A 27,955-nucleotide genomic window follows, 5' to 3' on the forward strand; every position below is an offset into this window, starting at 1 on the left:
ATTACATTTTACTTCTAATACAAACACTTAGCCTTTTAATATATAAATACTACTGAAAAGAGCAAAATGACACATCGAAAACAATATTGAAGAAACATATAACAATATTAAATTTATTATAACAAGCTCAAACAGAAAATAACAGTATTAAAATAGCAAATGACGTTTTCCCATCACTTTAGGGCCCGTTCACATTTACTTAATTTCAGATCAGTTCAGTTTACCTCCAATCAGTTCAGTTGAACTTCTAATTTTCCTCTGTCGTAAATATTCATTTCATGTCCAATCAGTTCAGTTTAATAAATGTGAACACTTTTAACGAATTTTTTTTTCTAAGTAGGTATGGACCTTCATTTTCCCTGCGTAGAAGTGGGCAATACTTTCTCTTTTGGGAACGCCTTCAAAATATCCGCTTTTCTTTAATTTTTTTTTTTCCTTCTCTCAAAGTCTACATTCAAAGAGATCACAAGGAAATAGTGAGGGAGAGTTGAACAAAAACGGGATGAAATTCTCAGCGATATTCTGCTTGCTGAATTTCTTGATTTTGTTCGCTATAATAAGTTCGAGTAATGTCACTGCGCAACAAGAATCAAAAAACAAGTTCAGGGAAAGACAAGCCACTGATGATTCAGCCGGTTACCCAAACCTGTAAGCTAAAGAATTGTTGATCGATTATCTGCTTATTAATTTGAATGTGTTGTGAAAATGGCTGAATTTAACATTTATTTATATTATATTTTTAGGGATGAAGATGAGTTATTGAATACACAATGCCCCCGGAATTTGGAATTGCGCTGGCAAGCAGAAGTGAGTTCTAGTATATATGCAGCTCCATTGATTGCAGATATAAACAGGTTAATTATATCTTATGATTTCTTTTTATATTGTTAGCTGCAATTGTTTTTTCTAGTATTATGCACTAAAAGTTTGGATCCATATATTGAGGTAGAATGCTAGGTTTACCCTAAATTGAACCTTATTTGGTTCTATTAAATGTATTTTTACGAATTATGCTCGAAAATAGATTTTGTTGGTAGGGCCCATTTGATGTGTTGTAAAACATTTTCAATGAAAAAGGGAAAACCACAATTGCAAATTAGTTTTACTTTGTTTGGTTTCTTATAAGAAAAGTTATAGAGAAATTAGAAATAGGAGTAGAAAGGTGAGTGTGGATAATAGAAAAGTAAAAAGAAGAGGGCGAAAATTTGGTCTCTCTTGCTATGTAAAGGAAAATGTTTCCACCATAAAAGATGTATTTTCAAATTGGAAAAATCGTTTTCCAACCCTTCACAAAGAAAATAGGAAAACATGGAAAAATCATATCCATGAAAACATTTTACACCCAACCAAACGGGGCCGATGTTAAAACTAGGCCTTTTTTTTTATTTTTTATTTCTTTATTTATTTTTTCCCACTTTATGAAACAAGTTTAAGGTGTAGTAGGGTATCTAAGCTTACAGAAATTTGATTCAGAGCAGTTCAGGATTTATTGATTCAACTTTTAGTGCTGAATTCAACTTAAGCAATATCAGTTCAAGACTAATAATTTCGAATTTCCGATAAAGTTTAATACTTGATAAGGTTAGGTAGATTCAATCTGGTTTAACGTTAGTAAGTTTAAACTTTAAATACATACTAATTTAGGTGGAAAGATAAAGGCCTTAATGGAGTCCAAGGACAGCTAAAATCTGAATTTAGTATAGATAATGTCCAATCACTTTTTAGAGGAATAAATATAGATAACTGACAGTAAATTTCAGGAAAAAAATTTGGTTAATCACTCATGGGGGATGTGGTTTCTAATTAGTATGATTTGGCTAATCTATTTAGAGACCCAACTAGAACTTATGGGTCTCTTTTATCGTCAGGATGGTTTCTTTAACAAATAAATTTGACTAATTCTCTCTAATTTGCTTATGCAGTGATGGGAAGTTAGATATTGTGGTTCCTTCATTTGTTCATTACCTAGAAGTGTTAGAAGGATCTGATGGGGATAAAATGCCAGGTTTGTGTTTCACTTATTGCAATCCTCTTTTCAATATTATAACTGTACAGTTTTCATAGTTATACAGTTGTCTTAAAGCTATATTTATTTATTTAATTATTTATCTTCCTTTTATTTATTTAGTTATTTTGATTTTGTTTTTGCTGTTTAAAACATCTGGTATTCCTTTCTGATTACTCTGATACGCACCCTACTTACTTGGATTAACTTGTCAGGGTGGCCTGCTTACCATCAGTCAACTGTTCATGCCAGCCCTCTTCTTTATGATATTGATAAAGATGGGATTAGAGAAATAGCCTTAGCTACATACAATGGTGAAGTGCTCTTTTTCAGGTGAGTTTTATCATCATTCTAACAAGTTATCTTTCTATGGTGGAGATCTAAGGATGCAATATTCTTTTATCTCATTTGGGTTTGTTTTCTACAGAGCTTCAGGCTACCTGATGTCGGATAAATTGATTGTACCTCGCAGAAGAGTTCCTAAAAATTGGTATGAGGGATTAAATCCAGATCCCGTTGATCGCTCCCATCCTGATGTTGATGATCAGCAGCTTATCCAGGAGGCTGCTGAAATGAACTTAGTGTCGCGTGAGTTACTTTAACTTCACCAGGATATATTATTGATGCTCTTTTTTTTTTTCGTTTTTATCACCAAGCCTCTCACTTACCATCCATTCTAAACTTTCTGCTGGTGCTTGTGTTATGGATCTACATATACTTGTATATGTTACTCTATAAACCACTGCAGTGTTGGTCATTTTTTAAATTCTTGATAGCTTAATAATTTTCTGAGATGGCTGTATGGTAAGACGGGTTGTAACATACTTTTTGTGATCATTTAACCATTTCGAGGTGATTTTCTTCAGGAAATTGAGTGGCATTTTTGTCTCATGCTAGAATTTTCTTGATCAATATGATATGAAGTTTAATGTATGGTTATACAGAAATTTTGTTTCCCTATAAAACTTTATCACTAAATGGTCGATAATTTCACTCAACTTGTTTAGTAACACGGTAGCACATGCTGTTATGACTGATTTCTTATCACTATTATGATTATTTTCTTTGTGGTGCTATATGGTGAGTCTTTAACTGTCTGGTTACAGTACAGAAATTTGGTGACATGATGTAATGACATTAGTAATGTTCTATTAGATCTATATATTTATTTATGAATATACAGTACCTCAACAAGGGGTATCATAGATTTTTTTCTTGTATCTTTTTCCCCTTACATTTGAAACTGACACATCTATGGTCACAATTGCAGAACCAAACAAAACCAAGATGGGATCTAATGTATCTGATATTTCATCAACTGGTGGGCGTCCTGTAATGATTAATGAATCTATGCCTCATAGAGATGGGAAAAATGATAATGAAGGAAATTCAGATGTTGATGTTCCAAAGACCATCAATGTATCCCTTGATTCTGGATCAAGTTTGGATGTATTGAGTACATCATCTTTGAATGAGGGCAAGTTGAATGAGAGCCAAGAAACAATAAAGCGTTTGAACACAGTGAATGATTCTTCTGAAAATGCAGGGTCAAATGGTACTGCACTTTTGGAAAATGGAGCAATCAGTTCTTTGTCACCTAATGAGTTGGGGGATAATATGAAGACAGAGAACAGGCAAAACTCTAGGAGACGACTGCTGGAAGATACTGCTTTTAAAGGAGCAGATGGCGGCAGTGAAAATGTTCAAACTGCAACAGTGGAGAATGACGATGCCCTAGAAGCAGAAGCAGATTCCTCTTTTGAATTATTTCGTGGTAGTGATGAACTGGCAGATGAATATAGCTATGACTATGATGATTATGTGGATGATAACATGTGGGGGGATGAAGATTGGATTGAATCACAACATGAGACCGTGGAAGACTATGTCGATATTGACTCTCATATTCTCTCTACTCCAGTAAGTACAATCACTATATATTTTTTAGGTAATTTATCATAATCAGATGTCTCAACAATTAATTCACCTCAGGTCATTGCTGATATTGATAATGACGGGATATTAGAAATGGTGGTGGCTGTGTCGTATTTCTTTGATCGTGAGTAAGTACTATAAAGAATACTGTTTTTACCTTAGCTTTAACATATATGTGTGAGCAGTTAAACTGTTGTGCTTGGTTGTTGTATGTGTCTGTCCATCTGCATATTGCTATCAATTCAGTCTTATGTTTGGCATGATTAGTGGTTGGTTTTTGTATGTTTCTGTCCATTTGCATATTGTTATCAACTCAATATAAAGGTTGGCATGTGTGTATAAGACTATAAGCCCCTTTATTGGCTAAAAATACTTGAATTGGAGACAATACAGTTTATAAATAATCATAACCTTGACAGGAAATGAGTTCTTGTTAATCTCTTCCTTCTATTTGCTGTCTGTTGATAGCAGACGGCAGAGTTATTGAATTGTAATTGTTCTGAACATGAGAGTAAAATGGTAAAAGTTTATTAATTTTTGCTGTTGGTATTGTCATTAGTGAGCTGTAACAGCTCATAATTGTCTCTCTTCACAATTTATTTTTAAAAAAACCTATGATAACTTTTGTTAGTGAAACTGAACGAATAATAAAAGAGATTTTCCCTTGGGATGTCTGTCGTAAAGAAAAAATGGGTGGGCATAAACTTTTTGATTGAAAGTTAAGGACATAGCTCTTCTGGTTTTGGCATACATTAACAATGCCTTTTGTTAATTTACACTATATTCCAAATGTAATAAAAAGGCAAGTTTTTTAGTGAAGGCTGTGACTGTGTAACATCTACTAATTTATTGATACTCCTTTTCTTGTGACACTACCAAATAATAAAATTCTAGGGATACCAATCGCCTAAGGCTGACATTATCTTGCTATTCGAGTAAAGTGGTCTTAAAATCATCAAATCAAGGGATCAAATTTTTGTCATCCATGGATAGAGATATAAAAAAGGGTGTAAAAATTACCTTATCATATGTTATGTAATACTCCTTTTGCTCCTTTTTGTTTATGTATTCTATTTTGGATGTGCCCCTTTATACTTTACATTTCCTTTTATAACATAAACAAAAAGGAGCAAAAGGAGTATTACATAACTATTGATAAGGTAATTTTAATGTTGTCAACAATCCAAGCTAAACCCATCTTTATGGTTTCTCACCCTCACTAGAATTTAGGCCTTAAGGGCAATATTAGGACAATTTTATCGCAAAACTAGGTGGGTGAAAGAAGAAATTTGCACAAGTGCAAACTCCATGGATCATGCAAACGTTGCACATGTGAAACTTTGATTGAGTTGGATATGGAATAAGCCAGGGTTCATTTACGGTCGAACACATCATTTTTTAATTTTTTAATTAAACTTTGTTTTTGTTTTTTATTTTTTCGAAAAATTAACAAGTATAATCCTACCTTTTGCAAGTTTTCTCAAAATAGTCTGAACTTGCAAAAATCTGGGAATACCTTTTGAAGCTATCTTCTTAAAATGGTCCAATTGACCTACAACCTAACTATTGGTAAATATATATTTTTTTTATTTCTTCTTATTATTTTTTTATTCTTTTTTTGGAAAAAAAGTCCTAAAGGACATTATACTTCATTAATGAAAACTATACGACATCTACAATTGACAATTAACGATTATGAAAACAGATTTCACAAAATCAAAGAAGAATTAAATGGGAAAGGGCTAAAAATCCAAATACATAGATAGAACAATTTGGCACATTCTCATTCGTTGTCTCAAACAACTTTTTGAGTGGATTCGTCGTCGCTTTGATTGTGAGAGAAAATTCTTGTGCTGATTTCTTAACTCGAATCCAAGTAAAAATCAATCGTAGCCCCGTGCAACTACAGACCATATTAAGCGCAAATAAAACCTTGTCTTTCGAAGGAGATAAGCCCTTTCTTTCAAGGGAGACATTATTATAACCTAAGAAACAAAAAAACGTAAAGGAAACAAAGATTGGGGCTTTCCATCCGTAAAATCAGATGGAAGCTCCTACAAAATTAACGATAGAGGTAGGGTTTAGGAGAGAGAGAGGAGGCTATTTAATGTGTTCATTTATTTGTTAACTATTGGTAATTTTTTTATTAATACTTTTATTACTCATCTTTATATTCTCTCTCTTCACTTCAGCAACCTATGCCCCTACACCACTGCCCCACCAACCCAATCCACCCTGAAACCAGCCAACCCTCTGCAACACCACCACCCAACACCAACCTTCAACTAATAAAATTACCATCTACCAACACTTCCACCATTAATCGCCAAATGCCAACCCTTACCTAACAACAGCACAATCAACAACACCGACCCTTCCTCGTCATTAACAAAACAAAAACAAACTCTAGTTTCTGGAAAGACAAGAGATTGATTGATAAATTAAAAATGTTCCAAGTTACAAAATTAATGGCTTTAGGCCATTACTCTCTAAATGCCTAAATGGTAATTTCTGAATGATTGTTTCTTTGCCAGTCCCCTTCTGTATAAAGGCCTAACTATCAACAGTACACAAATACAGAGCTTTAGTTTCAACTTTACAACAATTACTTCTACTTGTCTTTATTTCATGGGCCAAAATAACAGCTGGCAACTGCTGCAGCTTTAGGGTGTTGTCATATGTTTTTATAGTGCGTTGTGCTTTGCCTTGTGCCTGTTGTATGTAACGCACCCACACATACCACCCATCCTACATAGGAACAGCAGAAGACAGCAGCACAAGGGCGTTCACAACCCACCAGAGAGCCACCAACAACATCGGGGACAACTAAAACAGCTCTATTGGAGCTTATGGCATGAAGACAAAAATATTTCAGATAACAATTAAGGCTAAGTCACATGTAAAGTGTAACAAGTTAAATAGGAAGTCTGTAGGAGGAAAACATTCATTCAAAAAAGTTTGTAATAGTTAGTTAGCCATAGTTTGTAGTAGAGAACTCTTTGAAGCCTTTCGGCTTTATCAATCCAATCAACCGTCTTCTGCCATTTCTCTCTTCTTGTTGTTTGAATTTGTCTGAGTTAGTGCATTGTCCGTTGCAAGTGGTATCAGAGCAGGTATGGGTCCGGCATCGGGAACTAACACTCAGCGAATTGAAGCCCTTGAAGAACATGTGTTGGACATGGTCTCGAATGTGGGTGAAGGAGAAAACTCCATTCAGGCTATCTTGACCAAAACCATCATAGAAAGCATGGAGGCTCTCTAAAAGTCCTTGACGGAGCAATTTTCCAAGCAGCAGAACACCACCGAGGCACATGGCTTAAGGGGCGGATCAACCGTTTCCGGGATGACCATACCCAACAAGTCGCCTTGGTGAGGCACGAGCAGGACAAATTCTTCGAGGAAATGCGTGGGGCAATTGAGTCCATACGTGACAATAGAGGCAACCGGTTCCGTTGGAGGATGAGGCGGAAGCATCCGGCACCGGTGGGATCCCTAGGAGACCACTAGGGTTGGAAAATGGTGGCGGACATAATAGGGAACCCCCCTTTGTTCCATCTCAGAGGGAACATTGGCTTGGATTATGGGGGCGGACCGTACAGTGGACGAACCCCGTCGGATGGTTGATGAGGGTAGAACAGTACTCCCAGTTCTATCAATTGTCCGAGCCGGAGCAACTTCAGGCGGCAATGGTTTCAATGGAGGGGGACGACTTGAGGTGTTACCAATGGGAGAACCGGCGGCGTTGTCTGTTGCGTGGGTGGGAGGATTTGAAGCACCGACTACTCACCCAATTTCGACCCACACCAGTTTCGACCCACATGGCTCACTTAACGAGCAATGGCTAGCCATCGAGCACACTTCGACGGTGGCGGAGTACCAAAGGGAGTTCATCGAGAAGGCTGCCCCGCTCTTCGACCTGAAACTCTGATGAAAGGGCAGTTTGTGAATGGCTTGAAGGAGGATATAAGGGCGGAGTTGAGGATGTTGAATCCGTTTACTCTTGAGCAAGCCATGGATCTTGCGACCCGTATTGAGGAAAGGAATAGGATCCACGGACTTAAGAAGTCGAGTGGGGCTTTCACCAAACCCAGCCCATATTCCTACTTTAATAAGAGTCCTGCCAATACTCTTTAGGGGGAAGTGGGCCGGCCCAATCATGAGTTTTCTATCCTAGTGCTCAATGAAGCAAAGGGGCCCAAAACTCAAGTGGATCACAAGCTACTCACGCTTCAATGGTGGAGTTAGGAGGTTGACGGAGCGCGAGATACAAGATAAGAAGGCAAGAGGACTGTGTTTCAAATGTGATGGGAAGTGGGACTTCAACCATGTGTTCCGGGGCAAAGGAATTTAGTGTGTTGGTGGAGGAGGAGGTGAGCGAAGAGGAGGAGCATGAGTTTGCGGCTTTGGAAGCTCCACCAACAAAAGAAGCCGAGGAAATTCCAGTAGCGATTTCAATGAACTCATTGTCAGGATAACTAATCCCAAGACCATGAAGTTGACCGGGAAGATCAATGGAGAAGAGGTGGTAGTGTTGATCGATTTGGGAGCAACTCATAACTTCATATTCTTGTCCATGGTTGAACATTTCGGCATATCGGTGGTAGGAAGCGGTTCTTTCGGAGTGTCCTTAGGCAATGGAGAGAACGTGAAGGGTCAAGGCTCGTGTATAGGGGTGCGAATAAAATTGGATGGACGGGTTAAAGTGGTAGAGGACTTCCATCCCCTACAACTAGGAAATGCCGATGTAATTTTTGGAGTTCAATGGCTTGAAAAACTTGGAGAGGTGCTCACAAATTGGAAGACACAAGAGATGTGTTTTACGGTGGATGGAAGGAAGGCACGAATTAAGGATGTTCTGTCATTGGCTCGAACCGGAATCACCTTAAAGGCAATGATTAAGACATTGCGCAAAGAAAAGGGGGGCATTCTTGTGGAGTTTAGCCGAATGGAAGGAATTGAGGAGGATCAAGGAGGAGATATAACGGAAATTTTGAAGAATGAAATCGAGGAGTTCTCGGCCGTGTTTGATAGTCCCAAAGGGCTACCTCTTAGTAGGGGACAAGAGCATGCAATCGTCCTTAAGGAAGGAAGTAACCCGGTTAGTGTTAGGCCCTATCGTTATCTGCAATTTCAAAAGGATGAGATGGAGAAGCTAATTGGTGAGATGATGGCGGCCGGAATCATTAAACCGTCAACAAGCCCTTTTTCAAGCCCGGTTCTTCTAGTCAAGAAGAAAGATGGGTCGTGGCGGTTTTATGTGGACTATAGGGCCCTCAACAAGGAAATCGTACCGGAAAAATATCCCATTCCGGTCATAGACGAACTACTTGATGAATTACATGGAGCACAAGTGTTCTCTAAACTAGATCTCAAGGCCGGTTACCATTAAATTTTGGTGAAACCCGAAGACACTCACAAGACGGCATTTCGGACCCATGAAAGTCACTATGAGTTCTTGGTCATGCCTTTTGGGTTCACTAATGCACCGGCAACTTTTCAATCACTCATGAACGAGATATTCCGACCATACTTATGAAAATTTGTTCTTGTTTTTTTTTGTTGACATTCTTGTTTATAGTCCTAGCAAAGAAGAACATGTCAAGCATTTGCACTTAGTCTTGGCCACGTTGAAGGAGCATATTCTATTTGTAAACAAGAAGAAATGTGAGTTTGGCAAAAAGGAAGTGGCTTATCTAGGCCATATCATTTCTTAGAATGGGGTAGCAGTGGATCAAGAGAAAGTGAGGTCCATGATCAATTGGCCCATTCCAAAAACCTTAAGAGAGCTTAGGGGCTTTTTGGGCCTCACAGGGTACTATAGGAAGTTTATAGCCCAATTTGCCCACATAGCCTATCCCCTAACAGATCAATTAAAGAAAGACAATTTCAAGTGGACTTGGGAAGCCATGAAGGCTTTTGAGAAGCTGAAATCGGCAATGGCGGAAGCCCCTGTATTAGCCTTGCTCGATTTTCACAAGGATTTCGTGGTGGAGACCGACGCCTCGGGATATGGGCTCGGGGCAGTGTTAGATGCAAGATAGTCGACCGATTGCTTTCTTTAGCAAGGTCCGGGAGGCCGAGCAAAATCAGCGTACGAGAAAGAGCCGATGGCGGTTTGTCTAGCGGTGCAAAAGTGGCGCCACTACTTGTTGGGGCGTCGGTTTGTGGTGAGGAGTGACCAACAAAACATGAGGTAGCCATGGAGTATCAAAAGTGGATCCGAAAGTTGATCGGCTTCGGATTTGAATTGCAATACAAACCCGGTACGGCCAATCGGGTAGCCGATGCTTTATCGAGAAGAGGGGAGGATGAATTGGAATTAACAGCCTTAGTCACCACACAAGGTGTTAATTGGGAATTTCTGGAAAAAGAGATTGAAGGAGATGCGGAATTACATTCGATTCGAGAAGCCGTCGAGGAAGGAAGGGGAGCCGTGGGATTCACCATAGAAGGTGACCGTTTGATGTATAAGGGGCAAGTGTGATACCCAGAAATTCGAGTATCAAGTCAACCCTATTGGGAGCTTACCACGACTCGGTGGTTGGAAATCCTGGGGGGAAACGAAGACATATTTGAGGGCAGCACGGGTATGAGGCGAGATGTGGCGGAGATGTGGCTGCTTATGTGAGAGCGTGCGACACTTGCCAACGAAGTAAGCACTCTTAACGGAGTCCGGGGGGTTGCTACAACCATTGCCGATTCTTACTGAGGCGTGGGAGGACATAACTATGGATTTTATTCAGGGGCTCCCACGTTCGAAAGGGGTTGATCGATTTTGGTGGTAGTGGATCGGCGGTCCAAGTATGCGCACTTCATTGGGCTCCGGCATCCTTTTTCGGCCCTGACTGTAGCCGATGCTTTTGTAAGGGAGGTGGTGCGATTACACGGGTTTCCAGGAAGTATCATTCAGACAGGGATAGGGTGTTTTTGAGTTCTTTTTGGAAAGAATTGTTTCGTCTACGGGGTACCGTTTGAAGAGGAGCACATCTTATCACCCACAGACCGACACACGGAAGTGGTGAATAAAGGGCTTAAAACTTACCTTCGTTGTTTTGTTGGGGATCTTGGGCTAAGTGGTTGCATTGGCTGAGTTCTCCTACAACACCGCAATCCACTCTTCTACTCAATTATTTCCTTTTTGTGTGTTATATGGTAGAGATCCACCTAAGCTAATCAAGGTGGGATCGGGAAGTACACAGGTCGAGTCGTTGGATGAGATGTTGCAAGAAAGGGACTTGATGGTTGATGAGCTGAAACTGAATTTAATCCGAGCACAGAACATCATGAAAAAATATGCGGATGGAAAAAGGAGAGAGGAAGAGTTTGAAGTGGGCGAATATGTCTTTCTCAAACTTCAGCCATATCAACAACGCTCGCTAGCAAGGCGACCTTTTGAGAAACTTGCAGCTCGGTATTATGGACCTTTTGAGATCACTCAACGCGTGGGGAAGGTAGCTTACAAATAAGCGCTACCGGCTCAATGTTGCATTCACTCTGTTTTTCATGTCTCGCAACTTAAGAGGGTAATTGGGAGTTTGCCAAGTGCTCCTACAAACCGGACCAGATCACTCCTGAATTGGAATTGGTGGTGGTGCTAGACAGTCGGTTGGTGCAAGGAAAATCGATTGTGCAAGAAGTTTTGGTGAAGTGGCGTGGGCTGCCAGAATTTGAAGCTACGTGGGAGTTGGCATCCTTGGAGCGGTTTCTCGACTTCCACCTTGAGGACAAGGTAGTGCTTTGGGGGGGGGGGGGGGGGGAATGTAACGCACCCACACAGATCACCCATCCTACATACGTACAACAGAAGACAACAGCACAGGGGCGTTCACAACAGATCACCCATCCTACATACGTACAACAGAGACAGCCAGCAACAACATCAACAAGCAGGGGACAACTAAAGTACTTTTCAACAGCTCTATTGGCAGCTTATGGCATGAAGACAAAAATATTTCATATAGCAATTAAGGCTAAGTCACATGTGAAGTGTAACAAGTTAAATAGGAAGTCTGTAGGAGGAAAACATTCATTCAGAAAAGTTTGTAATAGTTAGTTAGCCATAGTTTGTAGTAGAGAACTCTTCAAAGCCTTTCGGCTATATCAATCCAATCAACCGTCTTTTGCCATTTCTCTCTTCTTGTTGTTTGAATTTGTCTGAATTAGTGCGTTGTCCGTTGCATTGTAGTTGTGGATGTGTGGATGAAAGGTGGCCCTCCTTGAGTCATTGCACATGAGCACAACTAGCCACGAAACCTCACCCTAATATTTTAACAAGAACGTTGTCCCTTGCCCACCATTAGCAACCTGAACTCCAACCCCAACCACCACGCAACACCCACCAACCACAAAACCTCAACTTAACCTTCACTCAACCACCCCAACACAGCCCAAAATCGAACATCCTTGTGGTTGAATTTGAATGTGGTGGTATCAGGAACCACTAGCGAAATCCGACCACCATAGGCGATTTTTGTTGAGTGATTGGTGTTGGTTTTGAATTCCATGTTAGTTTTGGTAGGTTCGATGGGAGTGGAGAATGTGTTTGGTGGCTTCAGTGAGATTGAGATTGAAAGGGCTAGGTGGTGGTTTGGGAGGGAATAGAGAAAGTGGATGGTAGTTTCACCGAGGTTGGTGAGGTTCGGTGGTGGTTTCGATAAGGGTAGAGAGGATGGATGGTGGTTTTAAGGTTGGTGGTTTGGTGGTGGTTTCGAGATTTATGGTGGAGGCTTTGATGACGTACGATGAGATCAAGTGGACGCTTCAGTGGTGATGATGAGGAGTTGGTGTTTTTGAAGAGGGAGGAGGAGGAGGTGGGAGGGATGGGATGTTATTTTAATTTTCATTAAAATCAAAATTAAAAGCTAGACCAATTAGAATGAAACACGTGTCATGTTCCCTGCTATTTTGGTTGCAATCAAGTTAAAGACCTTTTAAGAAGATAACCCGAATAGTTGGAATTATTACCTGATTTTTGAAAGTTCAGTCCATTTTGAGAAGACTTGCAAAAGGACGAGATTGGGGGGGGGGGGGGGGGCGAGGAGGAGGAGGTGTGTTTAATTAAAATCAAAATTTAAAAAAATGCTAGACCAATTAGAATGGAACACTTGTCATGTTCCCTACTATATTGGTTACAATCAAGTTAAGGACCTTTTAAGATGATAGCTCTAACAGCTGGGATTATTCCCCATTTTTTGAAGTTCGGACCATTTTGAGAAGATTTGCAAAAGGACGAGGTGGGAGGGAGAGGAGGAGGTGGGAAGGGCATGCAAAAGGCGAGATAATTCTTCTGAATTTTTCCTCTCTGTTTTTTTTTCAATGTTTAAATTTGGCTTTGCTTTAGCTTCTGTTTAAGAGTTAGTTTCTGGTTTTAAGCAGCATTTATATGGTACAAGAATATTTCAGTTTCTGTTTCAATGCAATGGCTGATGCACTTTTTTAGTCAGTTGCATTTTTTATCAATTGAAATGTTCTCATGCATCTTGAAGTTTCTCAGGATAAGCGAGTTCCAGTAACTTGTCTGTACACGTGAGTTTCTTTGTTTATTCACATGATATGTGTATCAGCTGCTTATATTAGTGCTCTTTGCTCTGGCTAAGTTGACAGTTATTATGACAAACCGGATAATTCAAAAGATTTGGGTGGTATCGATATTGGAAAATATGTGGCTGGGGGCATCGTTGTCTTCAACCTTGACACAAAACAAGTTAAGTGGACTGCAAATTTGGATCTGAGCACAGATTCAACTAAATTCCGTGCTTACATATATTCTTTACCTACTGTGGTCGATCTGGATAATGATGGGAATCTAGACATCCTCATTGGAACATCCTTTGGATTATTCTATGTGCTTGACCATGAAGGTAAGATCTTCGTTTTACTTTACCTTTGTATGGTTTTTTGTGTTTTCACATATAGAAGAAAAACTTATAACTTAAAAAAAAAAAAGGGATATGCGTAATCCGTATCTGTTTGTTATGGAATTTTGGATCAAATTTGCATATTCTTAAATTAAGCACTCTCCTTTTGGAGGATATAGTAGGAATCTTGTGATTAATTTTGGTTAAGTCGATGAGATGGCAATTCTTCAAAAAAATTGTTTTTCTGTGCATTTTTTTTTTTTTTTTTTTTTGGAGATCCATTAGCATATCCATGTATCTATAGTTATTAAATGCATATTGACATTAAAGATCTGATTGTGAGGTGATTTATTAATTAATTATCATTAGAAAATTATTGTTGGTTTAGCTAGTTTGTTAGAACTTAAAGTGTGTATTAACTACTTGGTTGTTTTAAGACATTATTTTGCAACTTCTTATTTTCGTACTTGATTTGTTGTTTGGTAAGTTGACTAAATTCAGTTCTACAATTTAATCTTAAATTGAGCTTCTCGCCCACTTAGTTTTTCTCTCTCCACTTTTCATGCACCTTAATCTCCTTGCAAACGGGAGAAAAGGAAAGAGGGAGTATTTGTGTACTATAACAAGAGTCTTAATTGAACCTTGGAATTACAACAAGAATTGAAGTAGCTAATATGCTAAACTACTACTCCCTCCGTCTCATAATACAATGCATCTTTGGATTTTATACGGGAATTAAGAAAGTTGTTGATTCCTTAAAACTACTGATTAGAAGCACATATGTGCATGTGGGGTTAGCAAGAGATAGAGAAAGAAAAGGTAGGTGGGAATAATTGAAGAGATAGAGAGATAAATTAAAAGTACCAAAAAGAAAAGGAAAAAATAAATGACAACTCATCAAAAAATTGAATTGTATTCTAATATATAAAATTTTAGGCAAATACAATATCCCTGGAATAGTCAGCGTCCAGTGTTTGAAAAGGCGCGCCTGAGGCGCGATCAGGGTGAGCGCTTCTTTTTGTATGGGCGAGGCGTTTTGGGTTAGGCGCACAAAAAGCGCCCAAGGCGCACCCAAGGCGCACTTGAGGCGCATTTCAGCCAAAAATTTTTAACTGCCCATGTAGTGCGCCTCACTTCGCACTGTTAGGCGCACCTAGGCGCAGTAGAACCCATCTCCCTTTAGTGCGCCTCCTGCTTTTTTATACATTGTCAGCGCCATTAATATTGATCCTTTCACGCCTTATAAGTTAATTAGTTGGTATCTGTTATGTTTATGAAGGTCAAACAGTCTCTCATGAAACCTGGATGTTTATTAGTCTAATAGATTGAATGAAATAATTTTATCTAATGAACCAAAGTAGATACACTCTATTTAGGAGATTTAAGAATTTTACCTGCCCTCATAAGTTTTATCACAAAATTTTAAATTCCATATATCTCAATACACATAAATAAATTAACATCCCTAGATTTGAGTTCACATAGAAAATCTTCCCCTAGTTTGATTAACACTTTTAACTAGGACTTGCACTAAAAATGAAATGAATTAAGATGATGACCTCCCATACTAAAAATGAACACCAATGCACTGGTGGACAGTGTGATGGCAAGAATATCACTGCCATTTGTGTGAAAATTGAATAACAATGTCCATTACAACTCCACCAAAACAAATCATTTACTCCCTCTTATCTCAGAATGACATGGTTAAACTTGGCATACATGCCTTTTTAAGAAAATATTTCATGATGAAATTTGTTTTTATTACATTACTAATAAAGTTATGGTCAAAGTTAATATATATATATATATAAAAAAAAAAAAACAGGAAAGATTGTTAAAAATAATCCCAACTTTTGTCGGTTCGCTAGGAATAATCCAAAATTTTTATTATTTTTTAATAATCTGAACTATAAGGGTCAGCCGCTCAAAATGGTCCCGGTGACGGGTAACCTGATAAAAAGGTTTTATTTATTATTTATTATTTTTAGGTTTCAGTGACAGCTGTTAGCCTGTTATATGTTGAAAAAAAGTTAAAAACAAAACAGAAAAAATAAAAATCCCACACCCAACACCGCGGCTACCACCACTGTTCCCGCAGCCCCTAGGCCCAGCCAGGTCCTCTCGCCGGCGCCCAACCCCTCCCTGCTTCGACGCCGTCGACGCCCTCCCCCAATTCTTCATGCCAATTCCTCACCTTTTTTTATCAACCCTAACAATTTTCCCCCAATTTTACAGTAATTTCTGAATTAATATTCATGGTCATTATCCTTCAGATGAGTCGTCGTCGTCTAGATCACCACCGAGAATTTCTCGATCTCAACTCAATGATATTCTTGTCGTGCTGCTTGTGGGGACGATTAGTGTGATTGGGTGGTTGTGCTAAAGCAGGTGCGGCTAGTGTCGCGCGCTGAGCGCAAGGTGAAATGGGGTAAGCGCTTAACTTGGTCTGACGAGGCGTTTTTGGTAAAGCGCAGCCTAAGCGCACCAAAAGCACACAAGGCAAGGCGCACTTGGAGAAATTTCTGCCAATTTTTCTTAACTGCTTGTACAGTAGGGTGCTCCTAGGCACTGCATGACCTTTCTCGCTTCAGCGCGCCTTGAGCTTTTTTATACATTGGGTGCGACAAGCTTCTTGTGGTGGCGATTTGGGTGGCTGCAGGGGTGCTAAAGGTTGGGCAACAATAGATTGTTGCGGGGCTGCTACAAGGTGGTTTCGTGGTTGATGCGCGTTTTTGTGTTTGTGGGCTCAGGTGGGATGGAGGTTTTGGGAAAGGGTGTGGCCGGTGGTGGAGAGGGTGGTCTTGAGTGGCATTAGGTTTCTTTATTTTTAAAAGAAATTTTTAAAGTTTTTTTTTTTTTTTTTTTTTTTTTTTTTTTTTTAATATCTTTTCCCAACCAATTATGTGATGACACATGTCACCTTAACCTGTTATAACAAGTTAGGTGACGGTTATGACCATTTTAAGCGAATGACTACCAAAGTTTGGATTATTTAAAAATACTCCAAAGTTGGGATTATTTTGAGCGAACGACTCAAAGTCGGGATTATTTTTATCAATTTTTCCAAAAAATTTAAAAAATAAATCAAACATGTCAATTATTAGGGAGTATATCTTCTTCCTTTGCCCTTAATTATTCATTTTGATTCTTATCAAGCTCACTCCTCACATACCATCTTGTCTCTTTTAATCTTTAAGCTTTATCCATTAGATTTTTCATATAGTCGCCACCCTTTCTAATATAATCATCATCATGGTCTTTATTAATTTGGTCTTTAGATGTCGATATAAGAAGAATACATAGTTCTAAATTAACCAGTTAAAAAAATAAGCTCTATTCATCAATATAAGTGAACTCTTTCACGTCATTGGAAAGCTCACCCTTTTCTTTCCCTATACATATCTTCTAGTGTCGATTCAACAATTTAACTTTTTGAGTGAAGATCAAGAATAATCAATCAATCAATCAATCAAAGCCTTAATCCCAAAAGTGGGGTCGGCTAACATGAACCAAATTTGATTATTCCGTGTAGTCATCAACATAAATCTTTCTCCTCCATCCCTTACGATCCAAAACTTCATCCTCACGTAAATCCATGCACTTCATATCCTTCCTCACTCCTTCCAACCAAGTCATCTTTGGTCTCCCTCTTTCTCGTTTAATCCCTCCATGGTCCCACTCTTCCACTCTTCGCACCGGTGCACCCTCGGGTCTCCGTCTTACATGTCCAAACCAACGCAGACGATTTTCCCTTAATTTATCTACAATGCCCGCCACACATCAAGAATAATGATGTTCTAAATTAACAAATTCATTTTCTGCACATTCTCCTAGTGTTTAGCAAACTTATTTTTTTATTGCAATAGCCGTAGCATAAATATCCAAATTCGGAATATTTAATATTTATGTCATGAATAGATGTAAACTTAAATTAACCTATATTTGTTGTTTCATTAAGTGAACAAGGCCTACAATTTAGTTGATAAAACCCTTTTAAAAAACAAAACTAACCTCTCTGCTTTTTTTTTTTTTTTTCCTCAATCCTTACAAGATTTAGGAGTCGTTTCATGCTTTTTCAAATCCCCTCCATTAGAAAGAGATATACCACTAAAAATACGCTAGAATTTCAAAGTCATATCTAACATTGTGTAGGTTGAATTTCACCGAGGAGGAAGAAGCTTTGCCATCTATATTACCCTTTTTCAAGAGAATTCTTAATCTATTTCACTATATTTCTAACTCTATCAATGCATACCTTATATTCTCTATTGCCTTCCTATGCGATAAGATAGGCGATACATGTAATGTGAATATATTGTCCATCACTATCACATCCATTTCTTTAAACCATTTTTTTTTTAAGTGTACACAAGCTAGCATTGTCAACCTTGATAATACGAGCTTATCATGAATATCCCAATTTTCTGTACATGTCTTAATTGCTCTTCCAATGGGCAATGGCCTCCCATTTGTGACTATCATTGAAAAAATTATTATACCTCCGCTTCACATTACTCGCAACAAAGTACATGTTTGCAGAGGCCGAGGCAAAATATTGAAAGCATGATTTTGGAAAAATATAGGGTATATGTTTAACTATTAATCTAACCAAAAAAAAATAAAAAAATTCAACTTTAATTAAATTAAATACCCCCCACCCACACCACCAAGCAGCAACAGAAACCAACCACCACCACCACCCACCCAGTATATCACCAAAAACACTCAGCACCGAACCCAACACCACCGACGCACCCAACACCACCTACGAACACTCCATAGCACCGACCACCCATCACCGAACCTAGCACCGCCACCCAACACAACCACCCAGCACTACCACCCAACACCGACGCGTCCAACACAGCCCACGAACCCTCCAATCAAGACCCCAAAACCACCGTACCTTGCAGCAATCGAAACCAAAATCCCAATCCAACCCACGATTCCCTAAAACCCCAATCAAACCCAGAACTAGCAATCGAACCCAAAACCAAAATCAAACCCATAAACCGATACTGAAACTGAAACTAAACCCACAATCGAAACCAAAACCGAACCCTCAATCAAACCCGCGACTCACCCACGAACCTAGCAACCACGAACAAACCTTCGACGAACCCAAAAACCTTTCTCTATCATCAATTAAAGCTTGAATTGGTTAAATTTAACCATCAAAACTCTTCAAAACTCAAGATCTAGAGTTTTGATGGTTAAATTTGACAATAAAACCTTTGAATTTAGGTTTTATTGCCAATGGGGAAACATAAAGCCAAGGAAGAGAGAAAATGAGGCGGCGATCTTGGTGGTGGTGATGGTCGGTGGTAGTGGCGGTGGTGATGGTGGTGGTTTCCATTGAAGGTCGTGTATTATGAAGGAAGAGAAAGAAAACTTATGAAGGAAGATGTTGAATGTAGATGGAGGAGGGGAATGAATTAGGATGGATGTGGTGGTAAGGTAAAATTAATTAACCTTAGGGATTAATGTAATAAGATTAGATTTATAATTTAATCAAAGATGTTTTTTTAAAAAAGTAAGGGTAAAGTTGTCATTTCATAGCCAAAAACTTACTAAATATAGAAAGAAAAATATTTGTTGCAAATAATGTGAACCAGCCATTTTAGGAAAGTGTTGCGAGTAATATGAAACGGAGGTAATATTATTTATTTATAGGAAAAATTGCCATGATTAATCCCAATTTTGCCTCATCCTCCTTAATTCATCCCGAACTTTGGATTATTTTTTTTAATCCGAACTTTATACTCCTTCCGCTCATAATGTAGGTATTTTTTTTTTTAAAAAAGTTTTATATACACATGTCAGCATGTGATTGGAACCAAAAAAAAAAAAACCCAAAACCAAAAAGTCCAAAACCACGTTCACCCCCACTGCACAACCACCTCCCCTTTCCCCTTAACCAAAACCACCTTAACCCCCACCACACAACCACCTCCCCCTTCCCCTCATGGAATTAAAATGCGGCTGCATCAACTCGTATCGGGCGAATCGTAACGACTTTCAATTTTACCGAACCGAGTTTTAGCGTTTTGGCGTGGTTCCTTGAATTACAACGCATTATCTGACCGAATCGCCCGATACAATCATGAATCGGCCGAGATAACGCCCGAATCAGCGGTTTTTTCAGAAATTTTGCAAGATTTTTGGTACTTTTCTGGCGAGCTTTCGACTTCTCCATGAAAGTCGATTGTTTGCAGCTAGCTTAAAAGAATCTTTTTTAAAAAATATTATGTGGTTGGGAGTGGAGTCAGGAAGGGGAGGGGGTAACTTTTACTTTGAAATCTGACCCCACCAGTTGTCACAAAATAACATGTGGCTTCCACTCCCTCTCTACCTCTTTTTTTTATTTCCTTTCTCACGTGACCCATCACCCTTTATCCCCTTACTAATTTACTACCAGAGGGATTTTTAATTTAAAATGCATAAAAGTGTTGTTCCATTAATATTTAGTAATACCAAGGGCTCTTACAGAATAGTTAAAAGAGGTATAGTATTTAAGAAATATAATTTTTTTCAAATATTACGAGAAAAATCATTATAATCTTATTTTTAATAACCATAAAATAAATTCGTATGAAACAGCGACGCGTTCCGCGATCAACGCATCAATTCCGTTACGAATCACGCGATTGTTTCTGTGATCGCGACCGAAACCGCATTTTCGAACTATGCTTCCCCTGTAGCACCCTGTGATCCTAACCGTTCCTTCACCGACCGTCGTGATCCCCCAACCCCTCCCTAAACCTTAACCCGCCGCTTCCCCTTCTTCCTCCCCCACATCTGCCGGATGAATAAGAAAAATCCCCAAAATCCCAACCCCCAAATCCCAAACACTTACCCTAATATTATAAGCAGCGGCAATTCCTTGAGGCTTCGCCATCACCGCTAACAATCTACAAAATCCAGCAACCGTCGTCCTCAAGGCTTCGCCGTCACCAACGACGATAGTAAGGGAGGAGAGAGAGAGAAAAGGAAAAGGAGGTTCATCCGAGGATTATACGCGGATGGGGAATTAAGTTTGGATTAATAATATTATAATCCAAAGTTGGGATTAATTTGGGTGGATGAGGCAAAGATGACAATTTTTCCTTATTTATATTATTTTTTTTTTCAACCAAACCCATCACTAGCAATGAAACAGTTTGTATGACATGTTCCTTTGAATAGGCATCCAAGTCAACATTGGTCACATAAGCTCTTTGACAACTCTAGAGAAGGGCGTTATGGGTAGTCTAGTATTATTATGTTAATAATTATTAGATTTTTTATAAATAGAGAGAGTTGCAACCTGTGCACATAAGACAAAAGCTAATGTAAAGTTATCATAAGGATTGAATTGTTGTATATAAATAAAGAGAGATGAGAAAGGAGGTTGGCAGATTATGAGATACTTCTCCGCTTCAAAATGATCTTCTCACACGTAATCTTTTGTGTAAATTAAGGTAAGGGAAGAATTATGAAATAAATTACATTTAGACAATAGACCATCTTTTTTTGGAATAAAGTACATTTAGACCACTTGTTATTTTGGAATAAAGTACGCTGGGTCCATTTTTTTGGATCTGGACCAATAAAATGAGGTAAATATGGGAAAACAATAAGGTTAAGTGAGGAACTAAAATCGAAAGTGGGAAGATCATTTTGAAACACACTAAATGGAAAGTGGAAGATTATTTTAAAACGGAGGGAATATTTCCTTGGAGAATTGTGACTCAAGTCACTATCTGGAGAGTGGTAGCCTAAAGTGATTTGGGTATTTTTATACCCGGCCAAGTGGCCCAATCAAAGCCTGCCACGTGTTGCTAGAAGAAACGCCACCCCGGACCTTCCAAGATGGTGACACGTGGTAGGCAGATATCCCCTTGATTTGGGATGTTTGATGATCCAAAGTGGACCATTAGGAGGGCGACACGTGTCACCCTAAGAGACGCCCAAATGGCTTTTTAGGATCAGTGACACGTGTCACTCAGATATCATCTCTGAAATGGCGGCCTTAAAGGGCCCAAACCTTGAGGCGCCGTTTTGCGGCGTGCCCTAAATCCTAGGTCAGCAAACCCTAGGGAGGGCGTGCTTTCCCAAAAGACGATTATTCCGGACAGTTTTTCCTTTTTTATTTTTATTTTTGAATCATGGAAAGTGGTAACCTAAAGCTACTGTTGTAAGAAATCTTTTGGCTTCAAAGACTCAATCTTTCTTCTTAAGTCTATGCATTTCTTTGATAAATTGCGATTGTGAGCATGAATCTATTACAAATTTTCTTTTAAGTTTTAACTAAAACAAAATTTTAAACAATCACGAACAATGGTAGTATGATTGATTCATGATGCTTTGGATATGCAATTTGCACAAAATGCTTAAAGTTAGACTTTTCCAAATGATTGACTAGTATTTATTAATAATAATCACAAGAGAAGTTGCTCCCCTTTTGATGTTCCAGTGAGGGTTTGCTTCTAAGTGGAGTAATAATTTGTTTATCATATATACGTAAAAGCACACATGGCTAGATTATTGATTCTTAGTTCTGAAATAGAGAGTTACTGGCTGTAAAGCTTTTTGTTTGAATTGCTTGTCTATGTGCCATTTTTGTTCATTTTTTATTTTTTCTGCTATTCTATCCAGGTAAGGTAAGAGACAATTTCCCTCTTGAAATGGCCGAAATTCAAGGAGCTGTGGTGGCAGGAGATATTAATGACGATGGAAAAATCGAATTAGTGACTTCTGATGTACATGGAAATGTTGCTGCTTGGAATGCTCAAGGAAAGGAAGTATGGGAAACACATGTCAAAAGTCTAATACCTCAGGTAGGCCTCAATTTAACTTTAATTGGCAAATGATCAGTTATTGATGAGTGAGAGACATCAAAAAGCCAAAATAGGTGGTTGTTTCGGAATTGAGAGGCTTTTATGTAGTATTATCTTTAGGTTCTCCATCTTTTAAAGAAACATTTTAGATTTAATCTTTGATTGGATATACTCTCTTTGCCCCCAAATTAAAATTCATTTTTATCCAAAAATCTCTTCCCTACATAATATTCTCATTTTAACTTTATTACTACAATATAGTTTCCTTTTAACTTTATACATATGTCATAAAGATAAAGTAGTGCATCAAAATTTTAATTATTTTTAAAAATATTAATTTTATTTTATTATACTACCTCCGTTTCATAAAATTTGCAACAATTTTCAAAAACGGAAATTACACATTATGTGCAACAAAAAAAACTTTCCTAATATAGTAAATTTTTTTGTATGAATTTACCAACGTACCCTTACTTAACTTCAATAAACCACCTATTAACTTATTAACCTAAATTAATTTATTCATAATTAAACCCTAACCCATATTCTCTCTCCTCCCTCATAGCCCACATCCATCACCAACATCACCAACTTTTCTCTCTCCTCCCTCTCAACCACCAGCAACACACTTTTCTCTCTCATCCCACTCAAAAGTCTCAACCACCAGCAACACACTCCACCATCACCACTCAGATCCAGCGCCACCTCTTACTCGTGACAGTCACTGCCCCTTACTCGTGACACTCGCCGCCTCTTACTCATGACAGTCACCGACACTTTCTCCCCCCGATCAAAGTCGCCGGCTTCTTGCTTCCTTTATCAGAGTGGTCGGTCCTCCTTGAAATTCAGATCTAAGCGAAAATTGTGATGGGGTTTCGGACTTGCTTCCCTTATCAAAGTCGCCGGTCCCCCTTGAAATTCAGATCTATGCGAAAATGGTGATGGGGTTTTGGATCAAGGTAGTTAGATGGGGTGGGGTTTTTGGTGGTTGCGACTTAGGTGGGGTGGGGTTTTTGGTGGCTACGACTTAGGTGGGGTGGGGTTTTTGGTGGTTATGGTGCGTGGGGGTTTCGGATCTTGGTGGTGGTGCGTGAGGACGTGGTGGTTTTTTGGTGGTTTCGGATCTTGTGGTGGGGCGTGAGAAGGTGGTTACACGATGGGCTTTTGTGAGTTGGGTATGGTGGGTTTTTGGCATGGTTCGGATCTTGTGGTGGTGAGAGGGTGGTCGAATGTGTCGAAGGTGACCCTGCGGTGGTCGCGCTGCTGGAGTATATGGGTGTTGGCGGTGGTAGGGTGGTCGGATGTGTCGATGGTGATGTTATCGGTGGAGAATGTGGGTGTTGGTGGTGCTAGGGTGGGCAGTGTGATGGGTGTATAGTGGGGGCAGAGGTTTTGGTTGTTGGTGGGTGGCTTAATCAAAGTATCCCACTTTTTTTATTAACCCTAAATAATCTACCCTTTTGTTAATCTATATTTATCAAATTTTTTCTTGGGAAACGTGAATTCTAGTATGTTGCAGAATTTATGAAACGGAGGTAGTATTTGTTATATTTTTAATGTTATGTATCTTGTAGCTTAATGATACGTACCTTTTATCTTTTGTAGTACCTTAATTTTTTACTAGCACTTTATTATTTGATAAATAAGAAAAATTATTTACTACTTTCTCTCACCTTTTTCCTTTATCACGTTTGCCAATGCAAAACTTTAATAATCAATAACTTTAATTCTCCATAAGTGAAAATAATAAAAGTTATATATTATGATAGCATTCATTGAGATGAATTTAAAAAGATCCCACATGAATATATTTTTTCCTTATATAATATTCATAAAAGACGGTCAAAGAAGGGGGTGGTGAATAGTGTAAAAGTCAAAGCGGGTCAAGTAAAAAAGAACGGATGAAGTACTTTGTTTTTATTTTGACCTAATTTTTTGTTTTTAAAATGTTCCTTTTTGAAAAATATATTATTATTTGTCCTCATTTTTTATGCAATTTATCTTGTAGCTCAATGATACTTACCTTTTATCCTTTTATGTACCTTATATACTTTTTACTAGTACTTAAATTTTTTTTTTTATACAAAAAAAAAAAAAAAAAAAAAAAAAAAAACCAATTTTGTAGATTTTATATTTTTCTTGATGTACCTTATAATTTAATGACATTTACTTTTTAGGTTTTGGACATGTACCTTATAAAATAATAACACATACCTTTAATTGTTGTATAAAACAAAGAAAAAAAAAATATATACTAATTTTTTTTCAAATAAGATGGGTTTGTACGTATCTCTTTATGATATGTAGCTTATATCTTTAGAACATGTGCTTTTAAGATGTATAACACATGTACCCTAGATCCTTAGCAATATTTGATTTTTATGCAAAAGTTTAATGAGACTTATATTTGGGGATGGAGTGAGTACAAGATGTAGAATGCCATAATGCACGGACCACATAAAACAAGGGAAGTGGATTTGCCACTAAAACTATGACTCATGACATTATATGGCTATTATCGACTCAATGAAAGAAAACACTTGGTAATTATATATTTTTCCCTTTGCCTAGTGCTTGTTTTGAAATTTTCACAGGAATTAAGAAAAGTGAATTCTAAGAGTAGATTTATTGATTTGCAATTAATAATGATACATAACTATGGGATAAGGAAAATTTAAGGGCTAAAAAATAAATGCGGTTACACATTTCAATCAATACATATGTTTTCAAGGATTAATAAATATTATATCAACTTTATTATCAATTTTTTTTTTACACAAACTTTACTATCATTAGAATATACTTCCTCCGCTTTTTAAATTGCAACGTTAGGGTTTTCACACTTGTCAACGCACTTTTTTTACATGAATCTTTAGTTATAGTAAAAACTATATAAAGTTTATATTTTGAAATTATATATCGAGACGAATTCAACAAGATCTCAAATGACTGACTATGTTTTAATTGTGTATCCTAATGTATAAATCCCAAAACAAGATTAAAGTAGCTTTAGTTCTAGTGTATATCTAATGTTGCATTTAAAAAGAATGAAGTACATTAAAATTAATGTAGCAACATCTTACATGATAATGTTTGTTTTACATCTTAATATATATAAAACTCAATATGAGTAATTGCAAAAACTCAACAATGCTAGTTATTTTGAAGTGGATGAAGTTTACTATTGTTTTTTTTTTTTTTTTTTTTTTTTTCATTACCTTGTTTGAAATTGATAAAAATATTATGTAAGCAAGACTATTCCTCTTAAATTAATTACCTGATTGTATGAATATCTACATGCAATTTAGTAAATAATTGCGTATCTGCTTTTATTGTGTTGTATTTTATGTTCTTTATGTTATTATAATAAGGAACCAATGTGTTTCTATAATAAGATTAGTGCTTTTATTATAGTATTATAATGATATGTGCTTTTATTATAAGAAATAATGCAAAAAGTATCCGTGTTAGAATTTTTTTAAAAAATGTAGCATGGTCTACATATTCTATTGTTTCCACTTTTTGTGTTTTGGGTGGGTTGAGTGGGGCGGGGGTGTGGCTAACTATCAGAGGGGAATGAGGTATAGATGATGAATTGAATTGTCTATGAGATGATCTTGATCTTTTTGTGGTGGCAATTTTTAAAGGTTGCTGGTAAGAGGTTAAAGACCAGATCTTATGACCAGTATCAGTTTAATTGCACAAGACTGGTGCAATTACCAAACTTGGTTTATGTTGGGCTTTGTAGGTTCTTGAAGGTATCGATTTGAACGAGTTATTCAAAACCTCATGTCTTGACACTTTTCTAAACCAGGGTCCTGTTATCGGTGATGTGGATGGGGATGGCCATACAGATATTGTGGTTCCGACTATATCTGGAAATATATATGTACTTAGTGGCAAAGATGGGAAACATGTTCGTCCATATCCTTATAGAGCAAATGGAAGAATTATGAATCAGGCTCTTCTTGTTGATATGAGCAAACGGGGAGAGAAAAAGAAGGGACTCACCATTGTCACAACTTCATTTGACGGTTATTTATATCTCATTGATGGACCAACATCTTGTGCAGATGTTGTTGATATTGGCGAAACTTCGTAAGATTTATATGAACTGCTTGTTTCATGTTTCCTAAATCTTTGCTATTTAATAATTATATTCTAAATCGTCAAGGGCATCAACTGGTTTCATGACAGGTACAGCATGGTTTTGGCTGATAATGTTGATGGTGGTGATGATCTTGATCTTATTGTAACAACTATGAATGGAAATGTATTTTGCTTCTCTACTCCATCTCCGCATCATGTGCTGAAGGTGAGAAGATATTGAGACACACATTTGAAGCTACTGGGAATTTTACATTGCTGGAACTCTAACAATTAGTACCTTAAGCTTTTTATTAAACATATTCTAATTTAGTTTGCTGTTATAGTCATGGAGATCAGCTTACCAAGGAAGGAACAATGTTGCTAGTCGATTCAACCGGGAGGGGATTTATGTCTTGCCTTCACATAGAAATTTCCGCGATGAAGAAGGGAAGAACTTTTGGGTCGAGTTTGAAATTGTTGATGCTTATAGACATCCATCTGGTACACAAGCACCATATAATGTAACGGTAAGTTTGCTTCTTTTTTTATTTGTATTTTTATGTTTTTGGTATACTTGATCCTGTATAAATGTTTTCTGTACCTGATGATGCTCTACTAATGTAGGTTACCTTACTTGTTCCTGGTAATTTTCAAGGAGAGAGGAGCATAAAACAAAACCAGATGTATGATAAGCCAGGAAAATATCGTATGAAGTTGCCAACAGTCAGTGTAAGGACGACCGGTACAGTAATTATTGAAATGGTGGACTCCCATGGTCTCTATTTTTCGGATGAATTCACGCTTACATTTCACATGTATTACTACAAACTATTGAAGTGGCTTGTGATCCTCCCTATGTTTGGAATGTTTGTTGTTCTTGTGATCCTTCGACCACAAGAAGCAGTGCCATTGCCCTCATTTTCAAGGAATACCGACTTGTAAGAGCAGCATTGAAGCTGTTGCGACAAATTATACATCGAATTCGAAAGCCTATACAAAAACTGTGGTTCGATAACTGTTGGTCATTTCCTGGCAGAGTTTGCCATTGAAGTAGGTTTTTGGGTCTCCTGGCTTTGGAAGTAAGTGATACATCTTTAACCTTTTCACAAAGGTCTCATAGTTGAGTTTTGAAATCTGTAAAGTGCCATCTTAACGAAGAGAAAAAAGGCATATTGTCCCTTTGGGGCTAGTGACTTGGCTTCAAATTGTTTACTGGCTTTGGATGCATCATTATTCGTTTCTGATAA

At 37.9% G+C, this 27,955-nt stretch overlaps 1 protein-coding gene across 1 annotated transcript; it reads left to right on the plus strand.

Moving 5' to 3' along the window:
- Positions 1-363: 363 nt before the first annotated feature.
- LOC145598532 (protein DEFECTIVE IN EXINE FORMATION 1-like) lies at positions 364-27,955 on the plus strand. Its single transcript, XM_081654907.1, has 13 exons — positions 364-648; positions 744-854; positions 1,923-2,005; positions 2,221-2,338; positions 2,433-2,593; positions 3,276-3,925; positions 3,998-4,068; positions 13,544-13,800; positions 22,438-22,619; positions 26,434-26,717; positions 26,817-26,934; positions 27,053-27,235; positions 27,333-27,955. The coding sequence occupies exons 1-13, from the start codon at positions 503-505 to the stop codon at positions 27,648-27,650; spliced, it is 2,682 nt and encodes an 893-aa protein (XP_081511033.1). The 5' UTR covers positions 364-502; the 3' UTR covers positions 27,651-27,955.

Source organism: Chenopodium album, chromosome 2 (genome assembly GCF_948465745.1).
Source record: "Chenopodium album chromosome 2, dcCheAlbu1.1, whole genome shotgun sequence".
Classification (NCBI taxonomy): domain Eukaryota; kingdom Viridiplantae; phylum Streptophyta; class Magnoliopsida; order Caryophyllales; family Amaranthaceae; genus Chenopodium; species Chenopodium album.

What these genes read in the sequence shown, in the direction of transcription:
- LOC145598532 (XM_081654907.1), top strand. Translation starts at nt 503, where the DNA reads ATGAAATTCTCAGCGATATTCTGCTTGCTGAATTTCTTGATTTTGTTC. An exon ending in TCAGCCGGTTACCCAAACCT is followed by an intron (nt 649 to 743) that starts GTAAGCTAAAGA and finishes TTATATTTTTAG; the next exon opens with GGATGAAGATGAGTTATTGA. An exon ending in CTCCGCATCATGTGCTGAAG is followed by an intron (nt 26,935 to 27,052) that starts GTGAGAAGATAT and finishes TTGCTGTTATAG; the next exon opens with TCATGGAGATCAGCTTACCA.